Source organism: Leptodactylus fuscus, chromosome 3 (assembly GCF_031893055.1).
Source record: "Leptodactylus fuscus isolate aLepFus1 chromosome 3, aLepFus1.hap2, whole genome shotgun sequence".
Lineage (NCBI taxonomy): Eukaryota > Metazoa > Chordata > Amphibia > Anura > Leptodactylidae > Leptodactylus > Leptodactylus fuscus.
The window spans coordinates 144,118,905-144,146,798 of NC_134267.1; the positions used below are offsets into that span (position 1 = coordinate 144,118,905).

General features: G+C 40.8%; 1 protein-coding gene across 1 annotated transcript in view; it reads left to right on the forward strand.

The window, feature by feature from the left end:
- PSMD1 (proteasome 26S subunit, non-ATPase 1) overlaps positions 1-20,646 on the forward strand; it is a 62,383-nt gene extending 41,737 nt beyond the window's left edge. Inside the window, exons 17-25 of the mRNA XM_075268477.1 lie at positions 8,344-8,458; positions 8,537-8,653; positions 12,913-13,015; positions 13,381-13,550; positions 14,730-14,822; positions 15,101-15,187; positions 16,907-17,047; positions 19,113-19,267; positions 20,474-20,646. Coding sequence (XP_075124578.1) covers positions 8,344-8,458; positions 8,537-8,653; positions 12,913-13,015; positions 13,381-13,550; positions 14,730-14,822; positions 15,101-15,187; positions 16,907-17,047; positions 19,113-19,259 — 973 coding nt within the window. The 3' untranslated portion in view covers positions 19,260-19,267; positions 20,474-20,646. The remainder of the gene's footprint in view (positions 1-8,343; positions 8,459-8,536; positions 8,654-12,912; positions 13,016-13,380; positions 13,551-14,729; positions 14,823-15,100; positions 15,188-16,906; positions 17,048-19,112; positions 19,268-20,473) is intronic.
- The last annotated feature ends 7,248 nt before the right edge of the window (positions 20,647-27,894 follow it).

A 27,894-nucleotide genomic window follows, 5' to 3' on the forward strand; every position in this document is an offset into this window, starting at 1 on the left:
TGCTCCAGAAAACACTCCAAAAAATGCCTCAAGGTCAAAAAAACGCATTTTTTTTTCAGGACCAAAATAAGCCAGGCAGTTTTTACGTGTGAACTAGTAGGGGTAGTATAGGTCCACTCTCCCTTTAGTCCAAATGGCAGAAAATTATATTTTGCACTTTGGTTAATAGAAGAGAGGATCAAAGAGTATACAAAAGAGTCTAGCAGTCTACTAAAATTGCTTTATTTTACATGTACTGTTTAATTTCAGAAAAATAATAGTTTGTCTTGGGGTTTTAGTTTGCTGTGTGTGTGTGTGTGTGTATACACACACACACACACACACACACACACACGGGGGTGCCCAAAAGTTTCCAGAAAGTTGTTTTTGAAGCGTGTATTTATTTTTTTGTACAAAATTCCTTCAATCTCCTTCAAAGTACTCTCCTTTAGCGGCAATACACTTGTCAAATCTCGTCTGCCATTGTTCAAAACATTTTTTAAACTCATCTACTTTGATGTGTGCAAGCGCCTCCGTCGTTTTCCTCTTCACCTCCTCCACGTTGGCGAAACGCTTCCCTTTTAGGTTCCTCTTCATTCATGGGAATAAAAAAAGTCACTGGGAGCCATATCAGGTGAATAGGGTGGGTGGGGCAAGACAGCCATGCCGTTTCTTGCCATGAAATTGGTCACCGAGATGGCGGTGTGGGCTGGAGCATTGTCGTGGTGGAAAAACCAATCACCAGACTTCCACATTTCAGGCCTTTTTTGCCGCACACTGTTGCGCAACCTCTTCAGCACCCCCAAGTAGAAAACCTGGTTGACGGTCTGCCCTGTTGGAACGAATTCCGAGTGCACAATCCCTTTTGCATCGAAAAAACAAATGACCATTTGTCTTCACATTGGAATTCACTTGACTAGCCTTTTTGGCGCAGGGCGAGGATGGCGTCTTCCAGTGACTTGATTGTTCATTGGTATCCGGCTCGTAAGCATAGCACCAAGACTCATCTCCGGTAATAATTTTAGAAAAACATTCTGGATCGGTTTCGGCATATTCTTTCGTGGCACGGCATGTTTCAATGTGGCGCTCTTTCTGTTGATCAGTCAAGAGCCGCGGCACAAACTTTACAGCGACCTGTGACATGCCCAAATCCTCCGATAAAATGTGCTGAATCGAGCTCCAGACAACTCTTCGAGTTCCTCAATGGTTCGTCGTCGATCTTCACGCACGAGCTGGTTGATTTTTTGGACACTTTCGTCCGTTCGGGAAGTTGACGGACGTCCAGAACGCGGTTGATCATCAATTGACATTTCACCATTTTTAAAGCGGGTGAACCACGAGTAAACTTGAGCTTGACACATAGCGTCATCCTTGTAAGCGGTCTTCAACATTTGAACGGTTTCCAATGCGTTTTTCCCGAGCAGAAAGAAAAACGTCACAGCCGCGCGCTGCTCATAAAACTTCTCCATGAAGAAAAACAACAGCGGGACAAACCAGCTCTTGCAAGAATATTCATTTTGGGTAGACAAAATCTTCCGCACAAACGCCGCTTGGCACACTGACTGAGAAGACGTGGTTGAACAAATAACTAGCTGCAGAATTCCGTACTACGAAAACTGCGTGCAACATCCTCATTCTGGAAACTTTTGGGTCCCCCCCTCATTCATTGGAGTCTGATCCAGAACCGCTTTCTTTTTCAGCCTATGTTTACTGGAGCCATTTATTAGCTAGTAATAAAAATAAACGCGCGAGTAAACGCGTGCTTATATTTGCTTAATACACGTGTAAAAAATGTCGTTGAAGTCAATGGGAGTCTGATTTTTACACTGGTATTCTTTACACGTGCATTATACAAAAATGAGCACGCATTTACTCCGTGTGCACTGGCCCTTACTTGTGTCAAGCCATGCAATTGAGACAGCTGAATTTCTCCTTGGGTCTGGTTCAGTTTGTGTGCTAGGTATTGTGTTACATATGTTTTACTTTGCCATAAGTATAAGTATCCCCACCAGGGTCTGCTCACATCTATCCCCTGAAGAGCACTGTGTTCTCTTCCTGGCATGAGCCGACAATGTATATTTTTGTTGTACAGTTGTGAACACAAACACAATCAGCGTCCCAATAATGTATTGCCTTCTAGCCGTCTATCAGACGTTGGGTGGTAACGTGAGGGGCGTCACCTCTGCAGGAATCCAAGGGAATTAGTGAGTGTTAGTAAGTGTTGAAATGTTTCTTCAGAGGCTCAAAGTGCAGTCTGTTACAGAAGTAACTCCGGTCTTCTTCACATGAGTTGTGTGTAGGCTGTTTCTTCATATTATTTATGCAGAAATGTTGACATGATTAATTTTAGTACATTTTGCTCTTTTACTTTCTAAACAAGTGGAAAAAAAAAGCTATTTCACATTTAAAATGTTTTAAATCGAGTCTGTTAGGTCCAAAAATACCTCTCAAGCAATAAATTTGCCATGTAGGGCCGTTTAATATGAGCAAAAACCATACCTGAGTCACAAACTCATGAAGCAATGCAGAAAAAATTTACCAGCAAGTGCATTGGGGGAAGGGTCCAAATTTCCAGATTTATAGGCAGACTGTCGAAAATGCTCTGGTGCTCCTCTAGAATTACTGCCATGGGAGTCTGTGACATTTTCCTAAATGAGGCCCCTATGCACTTGCAGGCTTATTGGCATGTCCATAAGAAGACAATTATCTCTATATTGCTACATTTGTTTGTGGCAATTAGAGGGGTATCTTTATCTCATATTTAAAGAGGACCTTTCACCACCTCTACTATCTCAAGCTCTTTGCATCTTTCAACAGACACTATTCCACTGATTCCAGCACAGTTGCAATTTTTTCTGTAACCCCCAACTTTTCTGGGGTGCTGTTAGTTTCAGCACAGTTATGCATTTTATTGACAGGTGGATGCTTCTGAGCTGAAGCAGAATGACAGGAACCACCTATCTAACAGTAGAAAGCATAATCCTCAATTGTGCCCAATCAGTGAATTATATACTATATACTGATAGCTGACTTTGCCGTAGATATTATTGCTGTTAATTTCAGCACTAATGACGATGATGCTAGGCTATAAGGACCGCCTTTCAAACAGTAGAGAGCATAATCCTCAATTGTGCCCAATCAGTGAATTATATACTAATACATATATACTGATAGAAAGCTGACTTTGCCATAGATATTATTGCTGTTAATTTCAGCATTAATGACGATGATGCTAGGCTATAAGGCCTCCTTTCAAACGGTGGAGGGATATTAGCGCTGAAACTAATGGCACCAATATCTTTAGCATCAGGGCTTGTGCTGAATTCAGTTCATTGTCAGCTTTCTGGCAGTATATAATACCACCAATGCTTGAGGACATGAAAGGCCCTTTTTAAGCTTGCATCTTAAGCTAACTGATGTGTTTTGCCCAAAATATTTTGCGTTATCTATCTTGCGCTGCTTGCTAGATACTGCTCATTATGCCTCCTTAGCTTGTTGCCTAAGTTTCAGACCACCTCTAATATCTAGTTGCAGAGGTTGGGCTGGTGATGTCAGTCCCTGTTCACAGCTTCTTTCTTTGGTCAGCTCTTCGGGGGCATTTAAGTGTTGAATACTGATGAGGCAGGAACGGGGCTTGATCAGTGCTTCTGTTATCTCTGTACGTAAATCCACCCTGCTGGCCTGACCTGTACATCACCAACCTGTCGCCTCATATTCCTCTTCATTTACTGCCCTCCCAGCTTCTCATCTTACTTCAGCATTACGCAGCGGCTTTCCCCCCACTAACTAGGCCCAGATGAATCATAGTCCGCGGCTCAAGAGTAGGGAACCTTATACCGCATATGTTGTCTGAATCGGTGGAATCTGCAGCAACTTTTTCATTGCCCTGCTCAATTTGCCTTCTACTGAATAAAACAGGAGGTAACACCAGGTTGGAATCAGACACTGATTTTGGGATGGAATCCACTTAGTGCCAGATTCTGATTTCTGCCACTATTCTTTTACAGATGTTGTCACCAAGCTTTCTTATGTCTTAGGGCTCGTTCACATCTGCGTTGTCCTCTCCGTAATGCAGGTTTCCGTTTCCTGCATAAAACAGAGCAGGAGACGGAAACCTGCAGGAGTCTTTCTCACCCATTCACTTGAATGTGTGAGAAAGATGTCCGGCCGTGAGCGGCGGTGAGCGTTTTGCGCTCTCTGCCGCGAAACCGGGTTTTTTAATCCGGACACAGAGTCGGACATGCAGTACTCTGTGTCCGGATTAAAAAATCCGGTTTCGTGGCGGAGAGCATAAAACGCTCACCGCCGGACCCAGTCTGTGCTTTCCGTCTTCTGGCATGCAGAAGACGGAAAGCACAGAACGGAGAGTAGAACGCAGGTGTGAACTTGAGTACTGCATTTATGTAATGATTAAGTAATGGAGAATGCATTTGTTTTCATGCAAGTAAACAAAGAATGACAGCATGGAGAGATCTAGAAAGCTGTGAGGATTTGATTCAGAAAGTATATTGAAAAATTGTATAACTTTATTTTGCAAACAATAAAATGTTTTTTGCTGAAACTGGACAATCCCATTTATTGTTGCATGTCCGGCCAAGAATTTCTGTGTGGCTCTAGCCTTATGCAACATCTTTAGCAACAACTTGCTAGCAAAGGACAACTCAAGGATCTATATGTAAGGATGTCTTGTGTATGTCTCCCCTCTACAATCTATTCTGAATGCAGCGGCCAGGCTCATCTATCAGTCTAGACGCTACAGCGATGCCTCGGGTCTGTGCCAGTTGCTACATTGGCTGCCTATTCATTATAGAATAAAATATAAAGTTATCACCCTCATCCACAAGGCTCTCCATAATGCCGCACCTCCCTACATCTCCTCCCTCATCTCTGTCTACCGCCCAACCTGTGTTCTCCGTTCACTCAATGACCTAACACATCCTCTATTATCAGAACCTCCCACGCTCATATACAAGACTTCTCCCAAGTTGCACCACTTCTCTGGAATGCTCTACCCCGCACAATCAGAATAACTCCCAATTTCTACAGTTTCAAACACAAACTAAAGGCTCATCTTTTCAGACAGGACTATCACAATTTCTAATGTAAATCCTTCCGTACTATAATTAGAATCCCCAAAATTTAACCCTCCTCTGTCCCCGCTCCCACATTTCCCCACATCATATGATGCCATTTCAGGCTACCTTTATATGTCCAAGCACCATCCAAATGTTAAAGGACACGACTGGTGACGGCTCATAAATGTTTTATGTTTGTGTAATGACAGTAACCTCTATTACAAAAGTGTCTGACCTCTGCATAAGCAATGCCGTCCCTGCTACCTCTTGTGTCACCCCCTCTACCTCATAGATTGTAAGCTCTTGCGAGCAGGGCCCTCAGTCCCATTGTGTGAAATGACTTTCTTTGTAATGCATCTTTCTGTCTGTATTTGAACCCTACAAATACAGTACAGCGCTGCGGAATATGTTGGCGCTATATAAATAAAATTTATTATTATTATTATATATGTAATGCACAGAGCAGCACAGCACCCTTGCATCCTCAGTGTCCTTAGCTAGGCTGTGGTGCTGATGTGAGCTGTGAGCTCTTCTGGGCTCAGGGTCTGATGTGATGTCGTATTGACTCCTAAAGTGTGGACTTTTAAACTTTTTTTTGCATCATATTTCACTTGCCTTTTCACAAGCTTAGCCAGTAATTTTTGTGCGGATCATAACTGACTTACATAGTGCGCATAGAATTTGGAGGGGTAAAGCTATGAGAAGTATTATATGGGATGTCTCCCTTTTATATCTGTCATCACTAAATGTTTTGTACATAGCTAAAAGACTGTATCAGTGGATCAGCTTGTTATTTAGAACTATTGCTATATATGGGCTTAAGAAGCAGCGCAAGGTTTTACTCACTATGAACCAGTAACCTTTGACACTCATAACACTGCTGAACTTTTACATCCACTTAGAAGTTTATGAAATGATATAGGTTTTCCATAGGAATCAAAGGTTGTTTTGTGGCATGGATGCTGCAGTGCACTTGACAGAGTACGCATAACACTTTGCTGTCTTACCGGTCTCTTATGTTGGCAGGGTGTATGGGTTCATATCACAAGCACCTCAACTGAAAATGGATGACACTTTTATATGTCCACAACAACTTAGAAACCTGCATGTCACCAGTGTGCCTTGGTCTGTGTTACTAAGTTATGGTCCAAAACACACATGGACCACTATTTAGCATGTACTAGGTCCCAGTTATTAAAGACAAGAGACTTCCAGTGTCAAGGTTGACAAAACACTGCATTTCCCATGTACATTGGTTTATATACCCAGGTATATACCAAATGTATCCATAGACTTAGAGCCCCATTGAAATACAGATGTCCAAAGAGTGTCCGTGGGCAGCATGGTGGCTCAGTAGTTAGCATTTGGTTTCAATCTGATCAAGGTCAACATCTGCATACAGTTTGTATATTCTCCATATGTCCACGTGGGTTTCTTCTGGGTACTCTGGTTTCCTCACACATACAACAAATATACTGATGGGTAACTTTGCTTCATGTAACAAATAAAGCCTTGTTTTCCTTGGGGATGGGCGCATATATGGTAGCTCCCTTACGCCACAACTAGTCCCTTCTATAGTTGTCAGCCTTTAGGACTGATGTGTGACAGCTATCTCTGTAAACCTCTTCTACATGTAGACATGTACCTGAACATACATGTGCTCTCACAGGCTTAGCAGAGTAAACCACTGGCTGGCATTTCTGCAGGTGGCAGGATTGGGCAATTCATTGCAATGTTGCTCACATCTATTATTTCATTTATTATACCATCCAGTCTCACACTGCCATTGGCTGATAGATAAGTCACTAACCTTACACTGTCCAATAAGGATTGCTAATATGTGAGTAACCAAAATCAACATTTAGTGGCATGTAAAAAGGGGGTGTCCGAAGATAGTTGTTTGTTAATTATAATCAAGGTAAAATGTTTAATTTTTACTTTGATTTGGGTCATGATTTCCCAGTCGTAGTGAGCATTTTTTCTTGCAGGGAACAATTGATTTCTATAAACCGATCCGTTATAAATGTATGGTGGGAAGGCAGTGAAAGGCGTATATACAGGGAAGATACATTGGTACTACTGAAATGGCATACAAGAAAAACTACAACCCACCATCACACACTAATGTGTCAGTCAACATATGTGCTCCACTACCCCAAAAAGTTATAAACCCGGGCTCCCCCCACCCCTTAATAATACAGAGTATTTACTTGCATGGAAATTTAATCTATAGGAGCTTTATTTCTGTCTGGCTGTCATTCATCTATTATGGCATTGGAGTTGCCATCAAAGAGTCAGTGATTTGGTCTACCAACTCCTCCGCCCTGTGCATTATTACACTAAGCAATATAATCATTGCGTTTGATCGTCAAATAATACAAATGTACAGTATATTGGAAATATATAATGTCAATAGAGATATGGTTTAGCTGAACAGGCTGAAAATATTTATAGATGGCTCTCTGAGAGTCTTTTACACTGAGCTGTGTAATACAGAACTGCTTAATCTCTCATTTGTTTACTTGTGACAGTGATTGCATAAAATGACATTGGTTTTTGTGGGATTAGGGGTGGTTATGGGGGTGAGTTTATTAGCACAAGTTCCTTTGTATTTTTACCTGACTCATGAAGGAGTATAAGACTTGGTCATAAAGTAGGTAGCATGTTGATGTAAAAATATGCAGAAAATGACTTTCCTGTCGCCACTCTTTGCATGGTTTACATTCTTGCACAATGCTGCTGTGTTAACCAGCTGGATATTTCATTTTTTATAGTAAACAACCCCCTCAATGTAGCCTCTGCAGTATGTGTGTGCTTCATTCTATATTATATGATAACTGGAATCACAGCAGCATCCTGCTTTGTTTCGTGCAGCATCTACATACTTGTCTCACATTGATTTGCTTAGATAACTATTGTGCTTCATAGTACATCCCTTCTGTCTCTCTCTGTATATGTATGTGTGTGTGTGTGTGTGTATATATATATATATATATATATATATATATATATAATATATCGATATCAATGTCTCGTTTGACCCTAATTATTTATAGGCCACCATTTTAATAAGCTGTTTTCTACCTAATTCTGCAATTTGCTGCGTCTATGTAATCTGTGTTTTTTTACAATCCTTATCATTTGCTTTTCTGTTTAAAGTTAACAATTATATATTTGATTTTGGGGAAATTAAGTTATAGTGAAAACCAGTGATTCAGTTATATTTTATGTGCTCTTCTTGGGTCTTGAGATTGCTCACCTGTTTGTTTGTTTTTGTATTTTTGTACAGAACACCTGAGCAATGCCCAAGTGTAGTGTCACTGCTGTCTGAGAGCTATAATCCTCATGTGCGATATGGAGCTGCAATGGCACTTGGTATCTGCTGTTCTGGCACTGGAAACAAGGTGAGTACATGCCTCTTTATGTTATCCTTCATCTGTCTTGTATGTGTTATGTGCTAAAGTCTGTGTATCGATTTACAGGAAGCCATCAACCTCCTGGAACCTATGACTAATGACCCTGTGAATTACGTGCGTCAAGGTGCGCTCATCTCGTCTGCGCTAATCATGATCCAGCAGACTGAAGTGACTTGTCCAAAAGTGAGTAAGGTTCTCGTATCCCAGTACTACTATTGGCGTAGATTTTGAAATGATTCAATATGTTTACAATTCCTTCTAACTTTCTACATAAACATGCTACCCATTGTAGTTTTTACAGTAGTCTCACAAAGCGTAATCCCTTGTCATTTATGATTCTAAGCTTGTTATAGAGCAGAAGAGTCTGAGCAGATTGAGAAATTCAGTATAACTTGTAGTTTATTCCTGTAAACCTCCAGTCATAGTGGGCTTAGGAGTCTCGCTCAGTGAATGTGCTAACAAAGGTAAATATAGGTCACTGAATAGGACTGTCCATTTGACTCCTAGGTCTAGAGCAGGGATAGGGAACCTTCGGCTCTCCAGCTGCTGTGAAACTACAACTCCCAGCATGCTCCATTCACTTCCATGGAAGTTCCAAGAACAGCAGAGCAAGTATGCATGCTGGGAATTGTAGTTTTGCAACAGCTGGAGAGCCGTACGTTCCCTACCCCTGGTCTAGAGAGAGCAGGGACAGAAATCAATTTGCAGTGAAACAAACCAAGTATGAGTCTTCTCTCCTCCTCTTGTTGGATGATGGTAACTTGGGTTCTCTGGATAGCACCTTTGTTTTCTGCATAAAAAAAAGTTTTTCCTTCAAAAACATTGAATTACCGTATTTTTCGGACTATAAGACGCACTAAGGTTTTAGAGGAGGAAAATAGGGAAAAAAAAAAAATTTAAGGAAAAAAAATTGGTGAAATATTTAATAACCTAATAATATAATATTTCACCAATGTAAATAGAACCGGGGGCTTTCGGACACAGGGATACCAAATGTGTATGTGTTTCACAGTAATGTTTTTGTTTTATATGTATTCTAGGGATATGGGGGTGATTTGAACATATCTATCTATCTATCCGTCTATCTGTCTGTGTCTGTCTGTCTATCTATCTATCTATCTATCTATCTATCTATCTATATCTAATCTATCTCATCCATGGATGGAAAGAGACACCCTGCAGTGAAGCTATGCAAGAAGAGAAAAAGGGGCGGGCCAGACGGGTGAAGGAGGTGTGGTTTTCTAAGCAAACTTGAAAACACGCCTCTTTCACCTGTCTGGCTCGTCCCTCCTTCACTGCCTCTCACATCTTGCTCCGGCAATGAAGCCACACAGGCAGGGAAGTAGGAGCGGGCCAGACGGGTGAAGGAGGCGTGGTTTCAAGCTTGCCGAGAAAACCACGCCTCCTCCTCCCGTTTGGCCCGCCCCTCCTTCCCTGTCTGTGTGGCTTCATTGCCAGAGCCAGATATGAGAGGCAGTGAAGGAGGGGCGGGCCAGACGGGAGAAGGAGGCGTGGTTTTTTCGGCAAGCTTGAAACCACACTTCCTTCACCTGTCTGGCCCGCCCTTACTTCCCTGCCTCTCATATCTCGCTCCTGCAAACACGCGACACAGACAGGGAAGGAGGGGCAGACGAGGCAGGCACCGTGCTGCTCTCCTTTTGATTCACACAGACGGGACGCAGACGCTGCACACGCTGCATTCGGACTATAAGACGCACACACATTTTCCTCCCATATTGGGAGGAAAAAAAGTGCGTCTTATAGTCCGAAAAATACGGTACTTTTTCCGTACTCTGCCTATATGACATTCTACAGGGGCATTGCAGTATTTAAGGTTTCGGAGCAGATATGTTCTGACCTAGTATTTCTTCTGCCTCCTGCACTGATCCTTTCCTGTCAGTTACCTGCTATAATCAGTCTTGAGGGATGATTTAGACTGTGCTCCCTCAAAGGAATTGTTCTCAGTAGGAGGCAGAGACCAAACCATCCTGGTCTGATGTTGCCGCAGATTCTGGGGCTCATCAGTTGTAGAACCTCTGCGGCACCATTCATCTGAGCAGGAAAAAACATAGCAGAAAGCCGGAAATGGAAAGTAATCTGAGGCGGAAGTTCTTCTTCATTTTCCGCCGTGTGAATCCTTTACAGCTGCTGTCTGTTGAAGTCTATAGAGAGGGGAAGGGCTGGAGTAGGTGGATGGCACAGCTGCAATGAGAAGGAAAGAGACTCAAAGATGTTGTTAGTTCCAGCATATGTTTTCCCGTCTTAGTCCAGTGCTGTTTTCATAGTAACTCTGCTCATTACTGATAATAATGTCCTTTATGCTCCTTAGGCTAAGTTCACATCTGCGCCGGTGTCTACATTGTAAACTCTGCCACAAAAACCACACCTCCTGCATGGAGGACTTGTCTTTCCACCACTTTCAGTATGAAAACACCAGACCCCATTATAGTTAATGGAGTCCGCCGGTGTCTGCAAGTTTTAGCAGTGGACCTGAAAGACTAAGCGCCTGGCACAGATGTGAACCTAGCCTTATGCACTTGTCTGAGAGTGAGGGGAGCAAGATTTCCTCTTCTTTCTGTTTATTGTGTATAAGAGACAACATAGAAACCTAACTGATGGGAAATACAGGATACAAGTCACATAATGGCCAGAAGTAGTGCTATTCTTCTTGTACATATGCACTAGGGCTGGGACATTAGTTGAAAAATAAACAAAATTGAACATTAACCAGGAGAACCAACATGATATTTTTCACGTTGGATGTTTCGAGGTGGTTATTATAATATTTGGGAGATTCCACCTGAAGTTTTGCTCAGACCGAACAAGTCCGAACCAAAACTGCTGTTTTTATACCCAGTGGTGTCTTCAATTAGTGGAGGCCTAAAGGAGGTGAACAAAAAAAACCAAAAAAACAATGTTACTCACCTCTCCTGGGCTCCAGTGCGACTCCCTGCTCTCTTCCAGTCTTCTGATGTCAGGGACCGCTGCAGCCTGTGATAGAGCCTCAGTCGGTCACATGGTGGTGGGACACTTGGACACAAGCATCATGACGCTGCCTGACAGCTGAGGCCCAATTGAAGGCCTCAGGGGCCCTTGACATCAATGTAATAGCATTTGCGTTTTGGCTGCGTTCGGTCTGAACAAAACCGCTGGGCGAACCTCACAAGACGAATCTCATTCGGTTGTCCCAACATATACTGTGAAAGGGTTGTAACCTAAATAATCGCCATTAATTGTGATTAATCTCCAAGCTTTAATACACAGCATCTTACCTTGAAGAGTCGTGTGAAATGACAGCTATGCTTTTAAATCCCCAGCAATCCTTGGACCTGACTTTTAAGTAATAGCCAGACGCATGACTGTCCTCTTTCCTTGGCCTTCAGACGGGAATAAACTGCTTTTGTAGTAATAATAAATATATATACATACAGTATATACATGTGTAGTGTGTGCACATTTCTTCATTTTAATGATGCCCACACTGAATGTGAAGCAGTCTTAGTAAAGTATCCAAATAAAATTAGTAGGTCTCAATGGGCCGTATCGGATGAAGTAGATGGTCTATATCGTGTACATCCTAGCAGTACAAGCACTGAACCCTTTTATTTTCCCTCTTTCTAAATATTACATCAGTCTTACCATGTAAGCCTACAGCAGTAAATTTATTCCTAGTGTATGTGTGCCTAACTGCCCATGTTCTGCCCTGTACACAGATTGTCTCCCCACTTTGGTATGCAGCTTTCTCCAGAGTGTTCCGTCTGGGAGAACTCCGCACTGAATTCAAATAAACAGTCTATAAAGGAGATAATAAAGTCTGTGTGTCCACAGTTGGATCCAGGCACAGAGCAGAACCTTTATAGTGACTCAAACCTCCCGCTTCCAGACTCTTCCTGGAAACCCCTCAGTCTCCAAGAGCATGGGCAACCCGCACAAGGCATAATTTGTATTTCCTGTCACTTTTACTAAAGGCTCCTGGTTTGGTTTATCAGAAACAGCCAACAGCTCTGCATTGGTATATTGATTTCTATAAAAGAAGCCATTAGTGGTTTTCTTGATTTCAGCTCAAATCTCTGATTCTCCAGCAATTCAGGGGTTAGTCCAGAAGACTGTTGACCACCCTTTTGTCAGCATGCCGTTATAAGCTGTATGCATGATAATGCCCATGTCTGGTATTCTGAACATTGCCCTTCCAACAGGCGCCAATGGAGCATTAGGTCTGCAGTGCATCTGCCTCACTGTAGTCCTGCTTCCTCGAGATATGATTATGGTTCAGAATGTATTATATGTTGGAAGCGCTGCTTGTCACTTTTTGCTTCCACAGATTCATAACACCAAATATGCAATCCAGATACCTTATTCTCGACTCCATGGCAAGTTGATATTCACACGATGTATTCAGTTCTTATTTTGCATCTAATTAACTAGACTATCCTCTCTATCAGGTCAGCCAGTTCCGTCAGTTGTATTCTAAGGTGATTAATGACAAACATGATGATGTGATGGCAAAGTTTGGCGCCATACTGGCACAGGGAATACTTGATGCAGGTAGGTTGTAACATAAATCCAAGTATTACATATTTGGCTAAAATGTGGCTTGCTGAGTCAAGGATGAGCGGAATAGAAATGCTTGTGGTACCCAAGGGGTTATTTTTGTTGGAAGAATGTCACTGTATGAATTACTTCGCCCTTGAAGTCAGCAGATAATGGTTTTCTAATGACATTAGATAACTGCACCTGGCCTCATGGCGGTAATGACCCTGCCTGCTGCCCTCTTCACCCCGCATTGATGGGAGTAGTCCTGGCTGTAGACCTTATTTTAACCTCTCAGCTGCCACTGTAAATGTCTAGCATTGTATTTCCCACTTAACAAGAACAATTTTGAAGATAATGCTGTAATTTCTTCTGTGCAGGAGGACACAATGTGACCATCTCTCTGCAGTCCCGTACTGGTCATACTCACATGCCTTCAGTGGTCGGAGTCCTAGTCTTCACTCAGTTCTGGTTTTGGTTCCCACTTTCACATTTCTTGTCTTTATCTTTTACTCCTACCTGTGTGATTGGTCTTAATAAGGATCTTAAGGTGAGTGTTAACACAATGGGGGAGATTTTACTATCACCTTAAATTTAGACTGCTTAAAACACTACTAGGCAAACAAACAATTTGCTAAATTTATCACCATGGCTCATAATGTCTTATAGATTTAGCCTATCTTGAGAGACAAATTAGACATCTTCATTTTTTCTTGTGTGCGCGCCATCTTTTTGTTGGCCTACGTTACACCGTTTGCGGAAGGTTTACTTTGCCATATTTCAATCCTTGCCCCTCTTTCTTGACACTTTTCAAAGCTGTCTATTGAGGTCAATAGTGTTTAAATCCTAATAAATCTGTTGCAAGGCATATACACCAGTTTTTTTGTGTGCAAATTGAACCAGAATATTGTTGCATTTATCTTAGTAAATCTCTCCCATGAGGTCTAGATATGCTTGCTGCCATTCTGTTTCCAGCAAGGTTTCCTATTAGCAGGGTCTCAATGGGTTACAATAATTGTAGCATCACAAGTCCCCATAACTTAAAAGAAAAATGCATAATCCTCTTACAGACCTTATGATGCAGGATCACTCACCGCTCATTAGCAGCTCATAGTAATGATAGACAGGGCTGTTAATGAGATTCATTAACTCTTTCTTACACTGGAGCTCTGAAATAATGGTTGCTACTTCCTGTTCAAAAAATGATCAATAAAAATTAACTAAGGGGTTAATGTTGTAAGTACAGTTTGATACATTGCCTGGTGTTGTGAGGTTCTGACCTCCACTATATCTTTAAGATCCTTGAGGCCACGGAAACGTATAGCTCTCCTTTTAACTGCTTAATGTTATGCTCTTCCTCTAAGCTCATTAAAAGATAAAATCCAGTGTTTCTGTGCTCCATATTTTTCAGTAAAATCCCTTGAATGGTGAACTGTACTAGAGATGAGGCATCATTTCTCCCAATTTTGTTGATATATTTGTCTATAGAATTCATTTGGCTCAACATTTCATCTATAGTCATAAAGACTAATTTATTTGCCAATCCATTGTCATGTCTCCCAGACTGGTGAAATGTTTGGGGTGTTATTCTCTACTTGGTACCACTCTCAGTATGCTAGTGTAAGGTTCAGGTCTTTCATGTTAAACAGTCAGATGCATAACAATGGTTTTCATAAAGTCAGATCTTTGTTGTTTTTGTTTAGTTTATGCTGGACCATTTTTATTTCAGATGCCAAAAGTACAGTATAGATCAAATTGCAAGCCTTCCACATTTGCCTACCCTGCCCCCCTGGAAGTGCCCAAAGAGAAGGAAAAAGAAAAGGTAAGTACTGGAAACATGGAAATGGTTGAAAGTCATTAGTAGCTATTTTGAAATATATATATATATATATATATATATATATATATATATATATATATATATATATATATTCTGTGAGATCCACAACAAGAATACAGTATCTTATGTGTAAACATGCACAGGGAAAAAAAGTCCATTTGGATTTCCTAAAGTATGTTTCTCTTGATGCTTTGTAATGGTGCAATCATTGAAATTCAGATATTGCTGTTTATGTGTGTTAATATTTTCTGCTTCTGCAGGTCTCCACTGCTGTGTTATCCATTACAGCCAAGGCAAAGAAGAAGGAAAAAGAGAAGGAGAAGAAAGAGGAGGAAAAAATGGAAGTGGTAAGTTAATTTCTACATCCTCTTTGTATAATAGCAGTGTATCACAGGCCAGTATATATAATAAGAATAGAAGCCCTAGACCAGTGCTTCCCAGTCACAGGCTGAGGAGCATCACGTGGCCCCTCAGCTATTGGCTGGTCATTAACATGAATAAGTAAACTGAAGTATAAAATAAAACCATTTTATACACCTATTAAAGAAAAAAAAAGTGTGTGTGTATATGTATATATATATATATATATATATATATATATATATATGTATATGTATATATATATACATATACATATATATACACACACACACACATACATACATACATACATACATAGAGAGAGAGAGACCTAAGCAGAATTTTAGATGAGCAAAACTTAAATAAATAAATAAGAAATTTTTTTAAAAAATGCAAATTATATGACATTTGTACATGTCATAAGTCGTTGGCTGACTGACATAAGTCGTTGGGTGACTGACGAGCTCTGGTTAGGTGCAGGGTTGCATGTGCAACTGCTCATCTTTACTCTCCTAGAAAAAGTAATTTGACATTTAGAGCATATCTTCTCTTATTGATGAATAAGGCAGGAAATGTTCTTGTATTCCTGATGAGGTCACTGGACGCTGTCTAGGGAAGGGGTCCTCAACCTCTTCTTCTGTACAGTGTGAGAACATTTTCTGAATTTGGCTTATATTTGGTTTAGTTGATATCATACAGTTGTTTGAACAAGGGGGCACTAAACTTTAATTAACCCATTCACACATAAGGACATATTATTACGACCTAACTGTAGTGATTCTACCATTGTAGTGTTCAGTAGAGGGATGCCAGTGCCATCAGTTTCGACTATTACCATGGCATGATACCTCTAGTCAAAGCTGTTTAACTCTTTTGATGCAGCAGCCAGTGATAACTGTGGTATAAAGTGAGAAGTTTTCCCGTGAAGATGCAAGGATATTACTGCCAAGATCATATAGAAAGAAAACAGATGTGAAATACATGTGTGTAAGAATTATTTCGTATTAGGAAAAAGCTGTCTGCTCTTCAAAGGTGTTACATACGGGGAGTTGTGAAAGTCTCTATCTACCCCAGTTATCAGTACCTTTTATCCTTCTTTCTCTAATTCCAAGGGCAACTATAAAATGTAATGACGAGTGTTATTATATTGGCAGTTCTTTTTATTTGCAGTCTTCTTAAGGTCTACTACTTTCATTTGTAATGGCAATATTTGTAGCTAGAACACAGGCCATTACTTTGCATTGTGAAGTAAAACTGCTAAAAGCATTAAATACTATTAAAGAAGAAAATCTTATTTAATGTAAAGATACAACTTCATAATAACGCAAACTCCTGGCATCAGTAATGGTTTAAAGAGGCTGTGTTGGACTTGGATATTAATGGTTTATCCTTAGGAAAAGCCAAGTAGCAGATCGGTGGGGTTTGACAGTACCATGTCTGTTCACAGGTTGTGGCTGATATTACAGCTAAGCTTCATTGAAATGAATTGGGCTGAGCTGCAATACCACACATACAGTAACCTTTACAGAGGTGTGGTGTATAGGTTATGTTTGTTTGAAATAAAGCAGTTGTGTCTTACAATTCTGGATAACACCTATAATGTCTGTTGTATTTAATTACAAAAATAAGTATGTAGATGGTTATGTAGTTATAGGTGCCACCTGCACATAGTACATGGATATGTGATTCTGTACTTTTGTTTCTAGGATGAGACTGAAAAAAAGGAAGAGAAAAAGAAGGAACCAGAACCAAACTTCCAGCTCCTTGAGAATCCAGCTCGGGTGATGCCAGCTCAACTCAAAGTACTTAGTATGCCAGAGGGTTCCAGATACCAACCTTTTAAACCTGTAAGTGCAGTTCATGCGCCAGTCTCTGTGAACTGTGTTTCATACTTATACTGTAGGTTATGCAAAAGAACGTAAAGTAAATGTTTTTAGCTGCCTCTAGGGGGTGCTACCACTTCTTTGTACAACTCCACTAGACTGCTAAAGTAAATCCAATAGTAGGACCATTTGACATATGAACTATTAAGGCATGTACACTCATTGACAGATAATGAATCAGGGAGTTGTTGGAAAGAAGACTTGCAGGTTGCTGAAGCTGCTATACCAGCTGGTTCCTTAAATGCACAATTGGTGATAAATCTGGCAGCTGGGCAGGTCAAGGAAGTGTTGCAATCTGGTAAAGACATTCCTTGGAAACACTTGCTGTGTGGACAAGCATTATCCAGCTGAAAAATTGCAGTTGTAAGCCCTGCCCTGAGAGATGACATGTGGCTGCAGAATGTCCTGCACATATATCTGAGCTGTTAGTGTCCCTTGAATCACTTCTAGGGATGACTGTCATATGTGATGGCTAACTGGATCTGCTGCTGGGGCAGTGTGTTGCTCCACCGCAAAGGCAGGCTTGAAGTGCTCACCAAGAGGTCTCCATACTGAAGCTTGACCTTTGCTGGATCCCGAATAGAACCTGTATTTGTTAGTAAAGGCAACCCAAAGGTAGCCTCTGAAAGTCTTTTTCTAGGGTAGCAAAGAAAGCACTTTTACGCCCTCCTGTGCAAAGATTATGTGTAATCAGACCACACCTACAATCATTTACCTGAATGCTTCAGACATAACTGTATGCTGAGATTTGCAGCAATCTCTATATGGGTGCGTAATTTTATTTATTTTTTGTTAACAAGTGTAAATGCCATGTGAGCTTCCTTTGTTGAGCAGAGAACCCTGACATAAACTGCTTCAGCTTTGAAAGACTGAGTGACCATGTATTACATCCTCACCTCTTCACTTCAATGGATCCCATTAATAACACATTTCCCCTGCAACAGTCTCTGCTGACTAAATTTGTAGCTGCCTGTTGTTTCAATTGACTGTAACACAGTACTGCTAGTGGTTTTTGACCCAAATCTGTGGGGATCAGCTGGTTACTAGTGGGTCCTCCACTAGAAAAGCGTTCTCATGATGAGGCAACGCCCTTGAACTCTCTGTAATGGGAACGTAGATATGCAGTCTTTTAATGGAGAGCACTTCAGCCCTTATAAAGATACTGTATATTAGGAAATTAATCTGCATCTAATTAATCAAATTAATCTGAATTTTCCTTTTACTAATGCCTTTAGAAATGACTTGGTTAGGCAAAATTAATTGAGCTTCTTGTTCTTTATTTCTACTATTTCCTCTTTTTCCAATCTGTTTTTATTGTTTTACGAATCATATCATATAAAAACAATTAAATCGACTTAGTAATATCACAGGTGTGATGAGATCAAACGACTTTTACCGATGCCAAAATTGACAAGTCATTTTGTGGCACAGCGGAAAAAAACATCGACTGCAGGATGTAGATGGATATACACCTCACAACTATGCCATACTAGCAAGAAGCTAGGAACAAAAATGGCACATATTGAAACGTACAGAGAAAAATAAAACAAAACATGACCGTAACAACTATGGTCATAGAGATGCAGCTTGATCTGCTGCCAGAGGTAGTGTCAGCATGGCCACAACGTTTCCCAAATGAAATGATAGGCAGAAAAGATGAGGACCTGCACACCTAAGCTGGGAGAGCCCCAGCCAGTTCCCTCTCCAAGTACCAAGTGGTCAGATGGAAGTGCGGTCTAATTTTACCCTGAATTCTGGTTATACCGCAGTCTTATCAATGTATTTGTAATCAAAAAAGACATGGTGCCTGTTGTAGACTGCTGCAAAATGGACAGTCAGATTTATTTTACAAATGGTAGCCAACAAAATCTTAAGGCTGTATTCACGTGTTGGATTTGCATATTGTATAAATAAGTAAACTGCTTAAAATTTGTCAATTTTACGTGGTCACCATTGTTTTAGGTTGTTGTTTTTTTTGTTTTTTTTTTCAACAATGCTTGTAGTCTCACCATGCCTTTTTATTCAACAGCTCTCGATTGGTGGCATCATAATACTCAAAGATACCAGTGAGGAAGAAGAACAACTAGTGGAACCTGTTGCTGCACATGGTCCAAAAATTGAGGAGGAAGAGCAAGAACCAGAGCCTCCAGAGCCATTTGAATATATTGATGACTAGAAGTACAGGTATAAAGATCTGCTGGCCTGTGTATAATGTATATGTAATGCAGGTACCTTTTGGTCACAAGCAAAGTCTAACAGCTTATGAAATAATGTGCATTTTTATAACAATATACCCTGCATTACTAGAGTAGTCTTCTATCTGTCCAGTGGGTTTTCCAAACAACACTTATCCACAGGACCGTTGGCTGGAGTCCCAGTGTGACTGGAATGGTAGTTCGCGTATGTGACCTCTGCTCTGTTCACCTCTCTGGGATCAATGGAACGTTATAGTCATCTATCTCAATCCTATATCAGTAAAGGGACTGATGGTCATTCCAATCACAAAGGAGACCCGGACCCCAATTCCCATGATTGGTTCAGGTCCCAACAGTAAGACCCTTAGAAAACACCCTTACCCCATACATATTGTGTGATTAACTGTTGTCAGGGGAAAACCCCTTCAAATCAGGTTGTTATACACATACCTAATTAAAAAAAAAAAAAAAGATACGATTTAGCCGTGAAAAAGGTAATATTGTGTGAGATATTGCATCATGGCAATGACCCACTTAAAGGGGTATTCCCATTTACATAATTATTTTTAAATTTGTGGATAATTAAAAGTTAAACATTTTGGTAAATATAAGCAGTTAAACATTTTGCAACCATGAATGCATTAACTTTCCAAAGTCAGAAAATCAGCCATGATTTCCTTATTATGGCCAGGATATCTTCTGATACATGTAGTGTTCCTGCCTGATAACCCAGCTACAGTAAGAAAATCATAGCTGGGTTCCTGACAAGTCCCAAACCATAGAAATTTTCTGCATTTGTGGTTGTATCCATTGGCAACCGATCAAGACAACAGACTGCCACCACTAAGAAAGTTAGAGAAAATCTTTAAAACTTTGCAGAATTTTTAATTGCTTATATTTGCAAAAATGTTTAACTTTTAATTATCTACAAATATAGATATGATTATGTTGATGGGAATACCCCTTTAGCAGAAGCAGGAGCAAATTCTGGTTTCTTAAGAATTCTACATTATATTTGTTTCGTAAAAATACTCTGATTCCAAATACTCCCACCTTTTCAGTTCTGTACATGGTGGTCTGATTATGCAAATAATGGCAGGGAGAAGTGAATATGGGTTATTATAGGGGAACGAGATTGCCTTTATAATAGTACCTATATTTTAATGCTGTTTTTTTTTTTTTTTTCTTTTTATAGGTTTGCTTTAATTTAATGTCTGATGTAAGGATGAATGGCGGAAGCAGCAACATATACTAGGCTTCATGTTATACGTCTGCACCACTTTCCTATTGTGCCCATGACGTGCAGAATCCCTGAATTCCGTGTTACTGACCAGTGGTCTCTTTTCAAATAAAATTTAGAAAAAAGAACTATTGTTTCATGGCAATTATTTTAATTCAGACAAAGCTAGAATTACCTTTTATCCAGTAGACTTTTTACAAAAATGTCTTAATGTAGATTGCCTTTTTTATGTAGAAATGGATACTAAAACAAATGCAGATAATTCTTCTAAGAATCAATTAAAAATTTTATAAATGTATTCTCACTTTGCTACTAGTAATAGTGTACTTTGGAATCTGTCCTGTGCAATGAGAACATGTAAGATAATATGAAGAATAATGTGCAAAGCATTAAAAGATGATGTCAGAGGCTTGGGTATTGATGGCTTATCCTTACAATAGGTATAACAGATTAGTGGGGCACCACTTGGCATTACCGCTGGTCAACCGTTGTAGCCTATGGATGAATTAGAAAAGAGCCACAGTAGTCTGGTGCGGTCACTACACAGTGTATAGAGCACACTGCTTTCAGATCTTAACACCATGCAGTGTGCACCATGCGACAGCTGAACATTGCTAGTGTGGGGTGATGGATTCCCTCTGGTCTAATTTTGATGATCTCTCTTTTTATAGGGTTACCCAGAGCCTGAAAGGTTGAGAAACACTGATGTAGTTGATACTGTATAACTACTGTGACTTCTACAGCCGCATTCGCTCCTCTGATTACTTATAGTCCCTTTTGGTTAAGCCAAAAGTATCTGCTTAGGATGTCATATTGACAAAAATTTTAGTTCTCTCAAAATACTGCACTGTATTCACCTGCATAGCATCCAATGGAAAGTTCAAAATAAAGGCTTCCCTTAAAGAATTTTACACAGATACTTCATTTAGTTCTTCTTTAAGGCCCAGATACGGAGGGAAATTTGTTTACGTAATGGTTTTCTGGTACATTCCATAAGCCGGTGGTGTGAGGACAGATTTTGAACATTGCTGTTTCCTGTGTTCTGGATATGAGAGAGTTACCAGAAAGGATACTTAAGCAGGCCTGATTCACAGGAAACTCCAAGGATAAGACGTTTGAGATCAAATGAAGCCCAATTAGGATCTAACACAGTGAAATGTTGAGGGTGTAAAAGAACGGCTTGTACATAATACATGCCAACAAAGTATTGTCCTTAGTTCCCATGATGGACATGTTATATTCTCTGGTCTCTAGTTGTCAAGACAAACTATGACAAAAGCCATTGCGCAATTCTACTTGTAGAGCTTTATACTTAAAATCTTGGAAATATGAATAATAAGACAATTTACATGAAAATGGGTCTCCAAAGCTACGTAACAGAGGCATATTTGGAAACTGTAGAATCACCTCTACGAAGTACTGTGATTAGGTTTATAACACATTTACTGCAGACAGATTCCCTTTATGCAAAAAAAATGTGTATACCCAGTCTGTAGAATGATTTTTTTTTTCTTATTCCTTTCTTATAAGATTTTGACCCACCTTATACGTTATCTGATACATTACTTGTTTTTGATGTACAGATGCAGTCTCTAAGATGGCATGAGGGGTTAAAAGTTCATGTTTAGGGTTATATACAATCAAGCAGATGAGTCATCTCTCTGCTCACACATATAGAAAATAGCAGAGAGGAGTGCTGCTGAGAACTTCCTGTGCACGCTGGAGCCTAATTAGCATATGGATAAAAAGGGGTTCATTCAAAAACTACTGAGGCAATTTACATACAAAAGGTAGGTGTGGAATAGCCTTTCTAAAGGCTATGCAAGTATGGGCTTAGCTAAAAATGACTTTTCCCAATGATTGGGCCCCTTTAAGGGTTAAGCCACATGTTTAGAAAAAGTTGTATTTTTGTTGAAGATTTTGTAATTTTTTTTTATATATTTTTTAATTTTGTCCATAGCCAGGAGTGTTTTTAGCAGATGGTTTGCAAAATACAAGTCATTGCTTCATGTTTCTCATTCTTTTTGAAGCCACTCTTGACTTTGGCTCAAAAAATGCTACAAAACATTACTGAAAATTGTATTCTCAATTTAAGATATATTTGTTTGCTGTGGGTTTTTTTTTTTTTTTTTCTCTTCACAAAGTGTGTGACCTGATATGGGCTACAAGACAATAGGGTGAACATTAACATTAAACTATTTTTTGTAGCATTTTCCTCTTAGCGTGTGTTTTTGGAGACCATGTGGTGGTTATTTTTTTACTCTAGGTACAGCTCCTCAAAAAAATATTCTTTCCAAAAAGCAGAAAAAAAAAAAAAAAAGTGTGAAGGTCAGGCTGGAAAAAAACATGCAGTTTTTAGGCCTTTCTTTTGTTTTGGTTTTTTAACCCATTTGGGGATAGAGGGATTTTTTTTTTTTTTCTTCTGTCTTAGCTGTTGACAGAACAAACTGACCTTCTAAGGGCCCCTTCACACGGAGTATACGCTTGCTGATTCTGAATGTGTAACACGTTCGGAATTAGCGGCGTTAAAACAGATCCCATTACTTTCTATGGGAGCCGGCATACGTGTGCTCCCCATAGAAATGAATGGGCTGCTTTTTTCCCCTATTGCTTTCAGTGTGATACGCATGTGTAATTGAAGACCATTGCTGTAGTATCTGTAATTTCCACACCAACACACAAACACACTGATTATATGGCGTCCTAGCGAGCTGCTGAGATGCTGGAACAATCACAGGTACAGTGCGAGGAACAACTTCAGCGGCAGGCCAGCTTGAGCTGACGAAATGCTGGAGCATGTGGATCATCAACGCCAACAACACGCTCATTATATGGCTTCCCAGCTAGCTGCTCAAATGCCGAAACAATCATGGGCACAGAGCGAGGAACGAGTTCAGTGGCAGGACAGCTTGACAGCTGCTGAAACGCCGGAGCAGGAAAACCATTGACGCAAGCAATTTGCTGAATAAAGTCTGATCATTGACGCCAGCAACACGCAGATGAAGTCGCAAGCAGAGGCTAATGTCTAATAATCCTAAAAGGCGAATATTAAGCAGAATGGGACACTGCTGTCTAGATTCACTGCATGCATGGCAGGGCTGAAGCAGATGTGCAGGACTTGTGTAGAGACTCATTAAAAGGGGATTTCACATCACCATACTAAATGAAGACGGTGTCTGCTGTGCTTGAGCTGAGGAGATAAACCAGGATTCTGGATATCCAAGCAAAATGGCTTTAACCGATGGTAATTCAGCAGTGAATGAAATGAAATGTTGAGGGTACAAAACAATTTATATCTGACATTGTAAGATTTGGGTTATAACAGGAGCTGTAGCAACTCATTGGACAGTGTCTTCTTAACATACATTAAGAATTCTTAGGGCTAGTTTACACAGTTTTTTGGCAGCGGATTTTGCTGCAGAATCTGACTCAAAATCCGCTGCCAAAAATGGCTCTCATTGACTTAAAATGGAGCTGCTCACTTCTTTTTTTTGCTAGCTAGTATCGGAAAAAGCGACATGCCCCTTCTTCCTGCAGATTCCGCGGCTGAGTCAGCTGTGGCGTCCACGGCACGAGACTCCCTTCTGATTATGCCCATTCATTCGGGACCAATCTCGAGCAGATTGCCATGATGGGATGCTGGTGCACTGCAACGGCATTCCGTTGCGGCTAGCAGCGCAGTATGTTCACACACGGAAGCCATTTCCCACCTTAGGAATTTTTCACGTATCTACAGGACACAAGATAGGTTGCAGATCGGTGGGGGTTCAACAGCTGAGAACCCTAGCAATCACAAGAACAGCAGTGATTGGCTTCCCCCAGTCTGAATAAAGCCAAATCCACCCCGTTTCTGAATTTTTTTTCCAGCTTCCCAGTAAGTTGTACAGAATAATAAATGGTACCATTAAGAAGAACAATTTGTCCCCAAACATTAAGTTCTCATATAATTTTTCTGTCTGTGAACAGAAAAATTACTTATGCGGTTTGGAAGATGGGGATTCAAAGACAAAAATTGTAAATGTCACCAGCCAGAAGGGGTTATGTTTGATGCCCAAGTCTGAGGGAACATTTGTGAAATGTGCTGGGAAAACAAGTCCAATTTTGTAGGTCACACTTTGCAACTTACAGGACTTAAATGGTCACTAACTTTTCAAACAGTATAGTATTCTTTAATATGGGACGTGATTCTAGGCCAAAATGTAATGTACTTTATTAAAAAATGTTGCTGTTTTTTGTCTGAAAAACTTCTCTAAAGTTTCCACCACTAGGTGACTCTAAACTTTGCTGTTTATTCCATTTTACCAGGGGAAGCCTGTCTTTAGAAACCAACAGTTTCCAAACATTACACAGAAAGTGTACTTGGGCAGATCTCTCTCTTCACAGCCTCCACATGTCTACATACAGATTTCTTCTCTGTTCCCTGCCTGCACACTGCTCAGAGAGGAGTCTTTAGCATTACTCATGAGTAAGAGGCATTCTCCCGACTTGCCCCCTCTGCATGCGTAGCGAGAGATGCAACTCCGTCACTTCTTCAGCTCTCTTCCCGCCCCTGCGGAGCTTCGCTCTGAGCCCAAGTCCTTAGAGAGGATCTGTGTTGGGGACGGCCCCCTCCGTCACTCTCTTTCACTCACCTATCGGCTCTTGATAGAGCCTCCGGAGGACTTTGTTCCCCCATTTATGCTAAAATGGGAGACTGATTTGTCTCTTTCCCTCTCCCAGGACCAGAGGAGGTGTATCTTTCATCTCTCCCATGCTACCTCGATCAGCTCCCGCTACCAGGAGGCTAGTTATAAAATCTTATCACGATGCTATAGGGCCCCTATGAGGTTTCACACTATTTTTCCTCAGGTATCTCCTCTGTGCTGGAGATGTGGTCAGGAAGAGGGTGACATGCTTCATGACTTCTGTCCTGTCCTGTCGTCCTTTTGGGACGGAGTCAAACAAATCACTTTGCAACTCACTGATACCCCTCACCACTTGGGCCCGGCCTTGCTTCTCCTTAATCACTGCGAGTCTTCTGTTAAAGTATATAAGCGTTCTCTGCTTCGCTTTTTGGTCCTCCCTGCCCAGGCGTGTAGTCTGCTCTTTTGGAAGCGAGTGGAACCCCCCCTCTCCCTCTGGATCTCCAAGGTCAATGAGATCATGCAGATGGAGAGCCTTACTTCTTTCCTGCATGGCACAATTGAAGCTTACAACAGAACCTGGTTCTACTGGTTCGAGTTTCAGCTTAATGGAGAATATCGGATGCTTCTGGGCTCTGGACCTTCCTCCTAGATCTGGCTGGCGCACCTCTGCTTGTTCCTTACAGGTGCCTGGTTTTTGGTTTGTCTTCTGCTCGCCTCCCTACCCTGCAACCTCTCCAACCCCCTCCCCCTTTTTTTTCCTCCTTCCTTCTGTATTTTCATTTTTCTCTCTTCTTCCTCTCCTTCTACTCTCCTAACTTTACCCTTACTGGTTTCTCCGAGGGTCCTCCCTGGTGGTTCTGTGTCATTGGGTGTTTGTTGTTTATATATGTGTTATCTTGTTTTGTCTAATCTGTGTAATTTGTCTCCTTGCATCTTTGGGTGATTGTTGGCCCTGTTGTTTATTGTTGCCTGTTTATAAAAATTTGCAATACAATTTTGAATTCTAAAAAAAAAAAGTGAGGCATTCAGCCTCAAAATATGTAAGACATGTATGTGTTCTTTAAGGGGTGGTTGGGTTTTTTGGGGGTATTTTTTTTGTCTTTTGTAAACATGCCTCTGTTATTTCCTTGCTGATAAGGCATCTTTGTAGGCACATGGTGACCATGCACCAACCATCCACTACTCCATCCATCTGGACAATCCATGGTTACACAGCACACATCAGTAACCATAACTATTCCAGAATTACTCTTCATGTATGTCTGGGCTCACTTAAGTATTTTCTGCTTACAAGCACTGTTTAGGGGTGGCCGAATAGTAATTTTATACACCACTGCAAGCCTCTGGACAATGCTATATCTTGAGGTTCGTGGGACTCTAGAGGTGTCAGCGGCTTGAAATACCTGTTTGCTGCTTTATAATAGTATTTTACTTTTCTCATTATTCCTTTATTTGTACAAACCTGTGTATGCTATGAATTAGCCACAAATCTCTTCACAGTAAAAGAATGACACTTAAAGGGGTTGTCCAGGATAAAATGCAACAGCTACACTAATCTAACCCCCCCCCCTTAAACATGTGTATTTACCAATATCCCTGGGGTAGTCATGTAACCGCCCGAGACACATTTTCTGATTAACTGGTGACATTCCGTTTCCCCGTTTTGTGGGAATGCTAGCTAGGGAAACAGGGAGGGGTGTGTGGGAGGAGGGAGGGGGAATCTGAGTGAACAGCAATGCACCATGGTAGTTGTAGGCTAAGACAGCAGGACGCTACCTATGTAAACAAATGAACATGATACCAGGCGCTCCTAGAGAAACCCAGAAATCACTCAAAACACGGCTAAAGATATGTGGGTGCATTTATTAACGCATAAAAAAAATTGAAAAACCCTTTATGAGTGTGGCTTAATGCTCACATCAATGAAAAGGCAGAAAAACAAGTGGTGAGAACCTTTTTTCACACCAATTCCTAATCTCACTAAATTATTATTTTTCTGGAAAACCCTTTCAATAAAAGAAATATCAGGGACAAACTCACTATGTGGAGACAAAAAATAGACAAGTTTAGCAGCAAAATTGTTTGTGTTAAGCCAATTCCTCCATGTCTTTGTTTCAGCTCCACCAGACAGTATAATGCTCCACTAGCGGCTCACAGACAGTAATGCCCTCGTAATGACTCAAAATTGTCTAAACCCCCACATAATATAATGTTCTCTTAGTGGCCCCCAAACAGGACAATTCCCCACCACATTAATATGTTCCCTTAGTAGCCCCTTACAGCAGAATGGCTCTCCACACAGTATAATGTCCCTGAGAGGCTGTGATACCCTATAATGCCCCCTAAGTGCCGCTCATTAAAAAAATAAAATCAAGTCTCCATTCCCATGGTGCTGCTTACAATTGAAACTGGGACATGCTGCCTTCTGAAATTTGGGACTGTCCCATCTATCAGTTATGTCCCTTGTGATAGGGGACCAGAGTAATGCATATGTGGCAAGCAGTGGAGGGAAGAGGCTAGTATGTGTATTGTCTATGAACAATAGGGTGCCATGATGATAAGGACAATGGTAAATGGTTACAATACACCACTAAATCCATGTTGGACTTCAAGGCATAAACATCTGGAGGGAAGGAGAGCTAGTCCAGCCCACAACATGTCACATTCAATGATATCAGCATATTGAGCCTCGTGGTCTATATGTATCTATGTGCAGTGACGTCACTTCCACTGGTCTATACCACAGGCTCT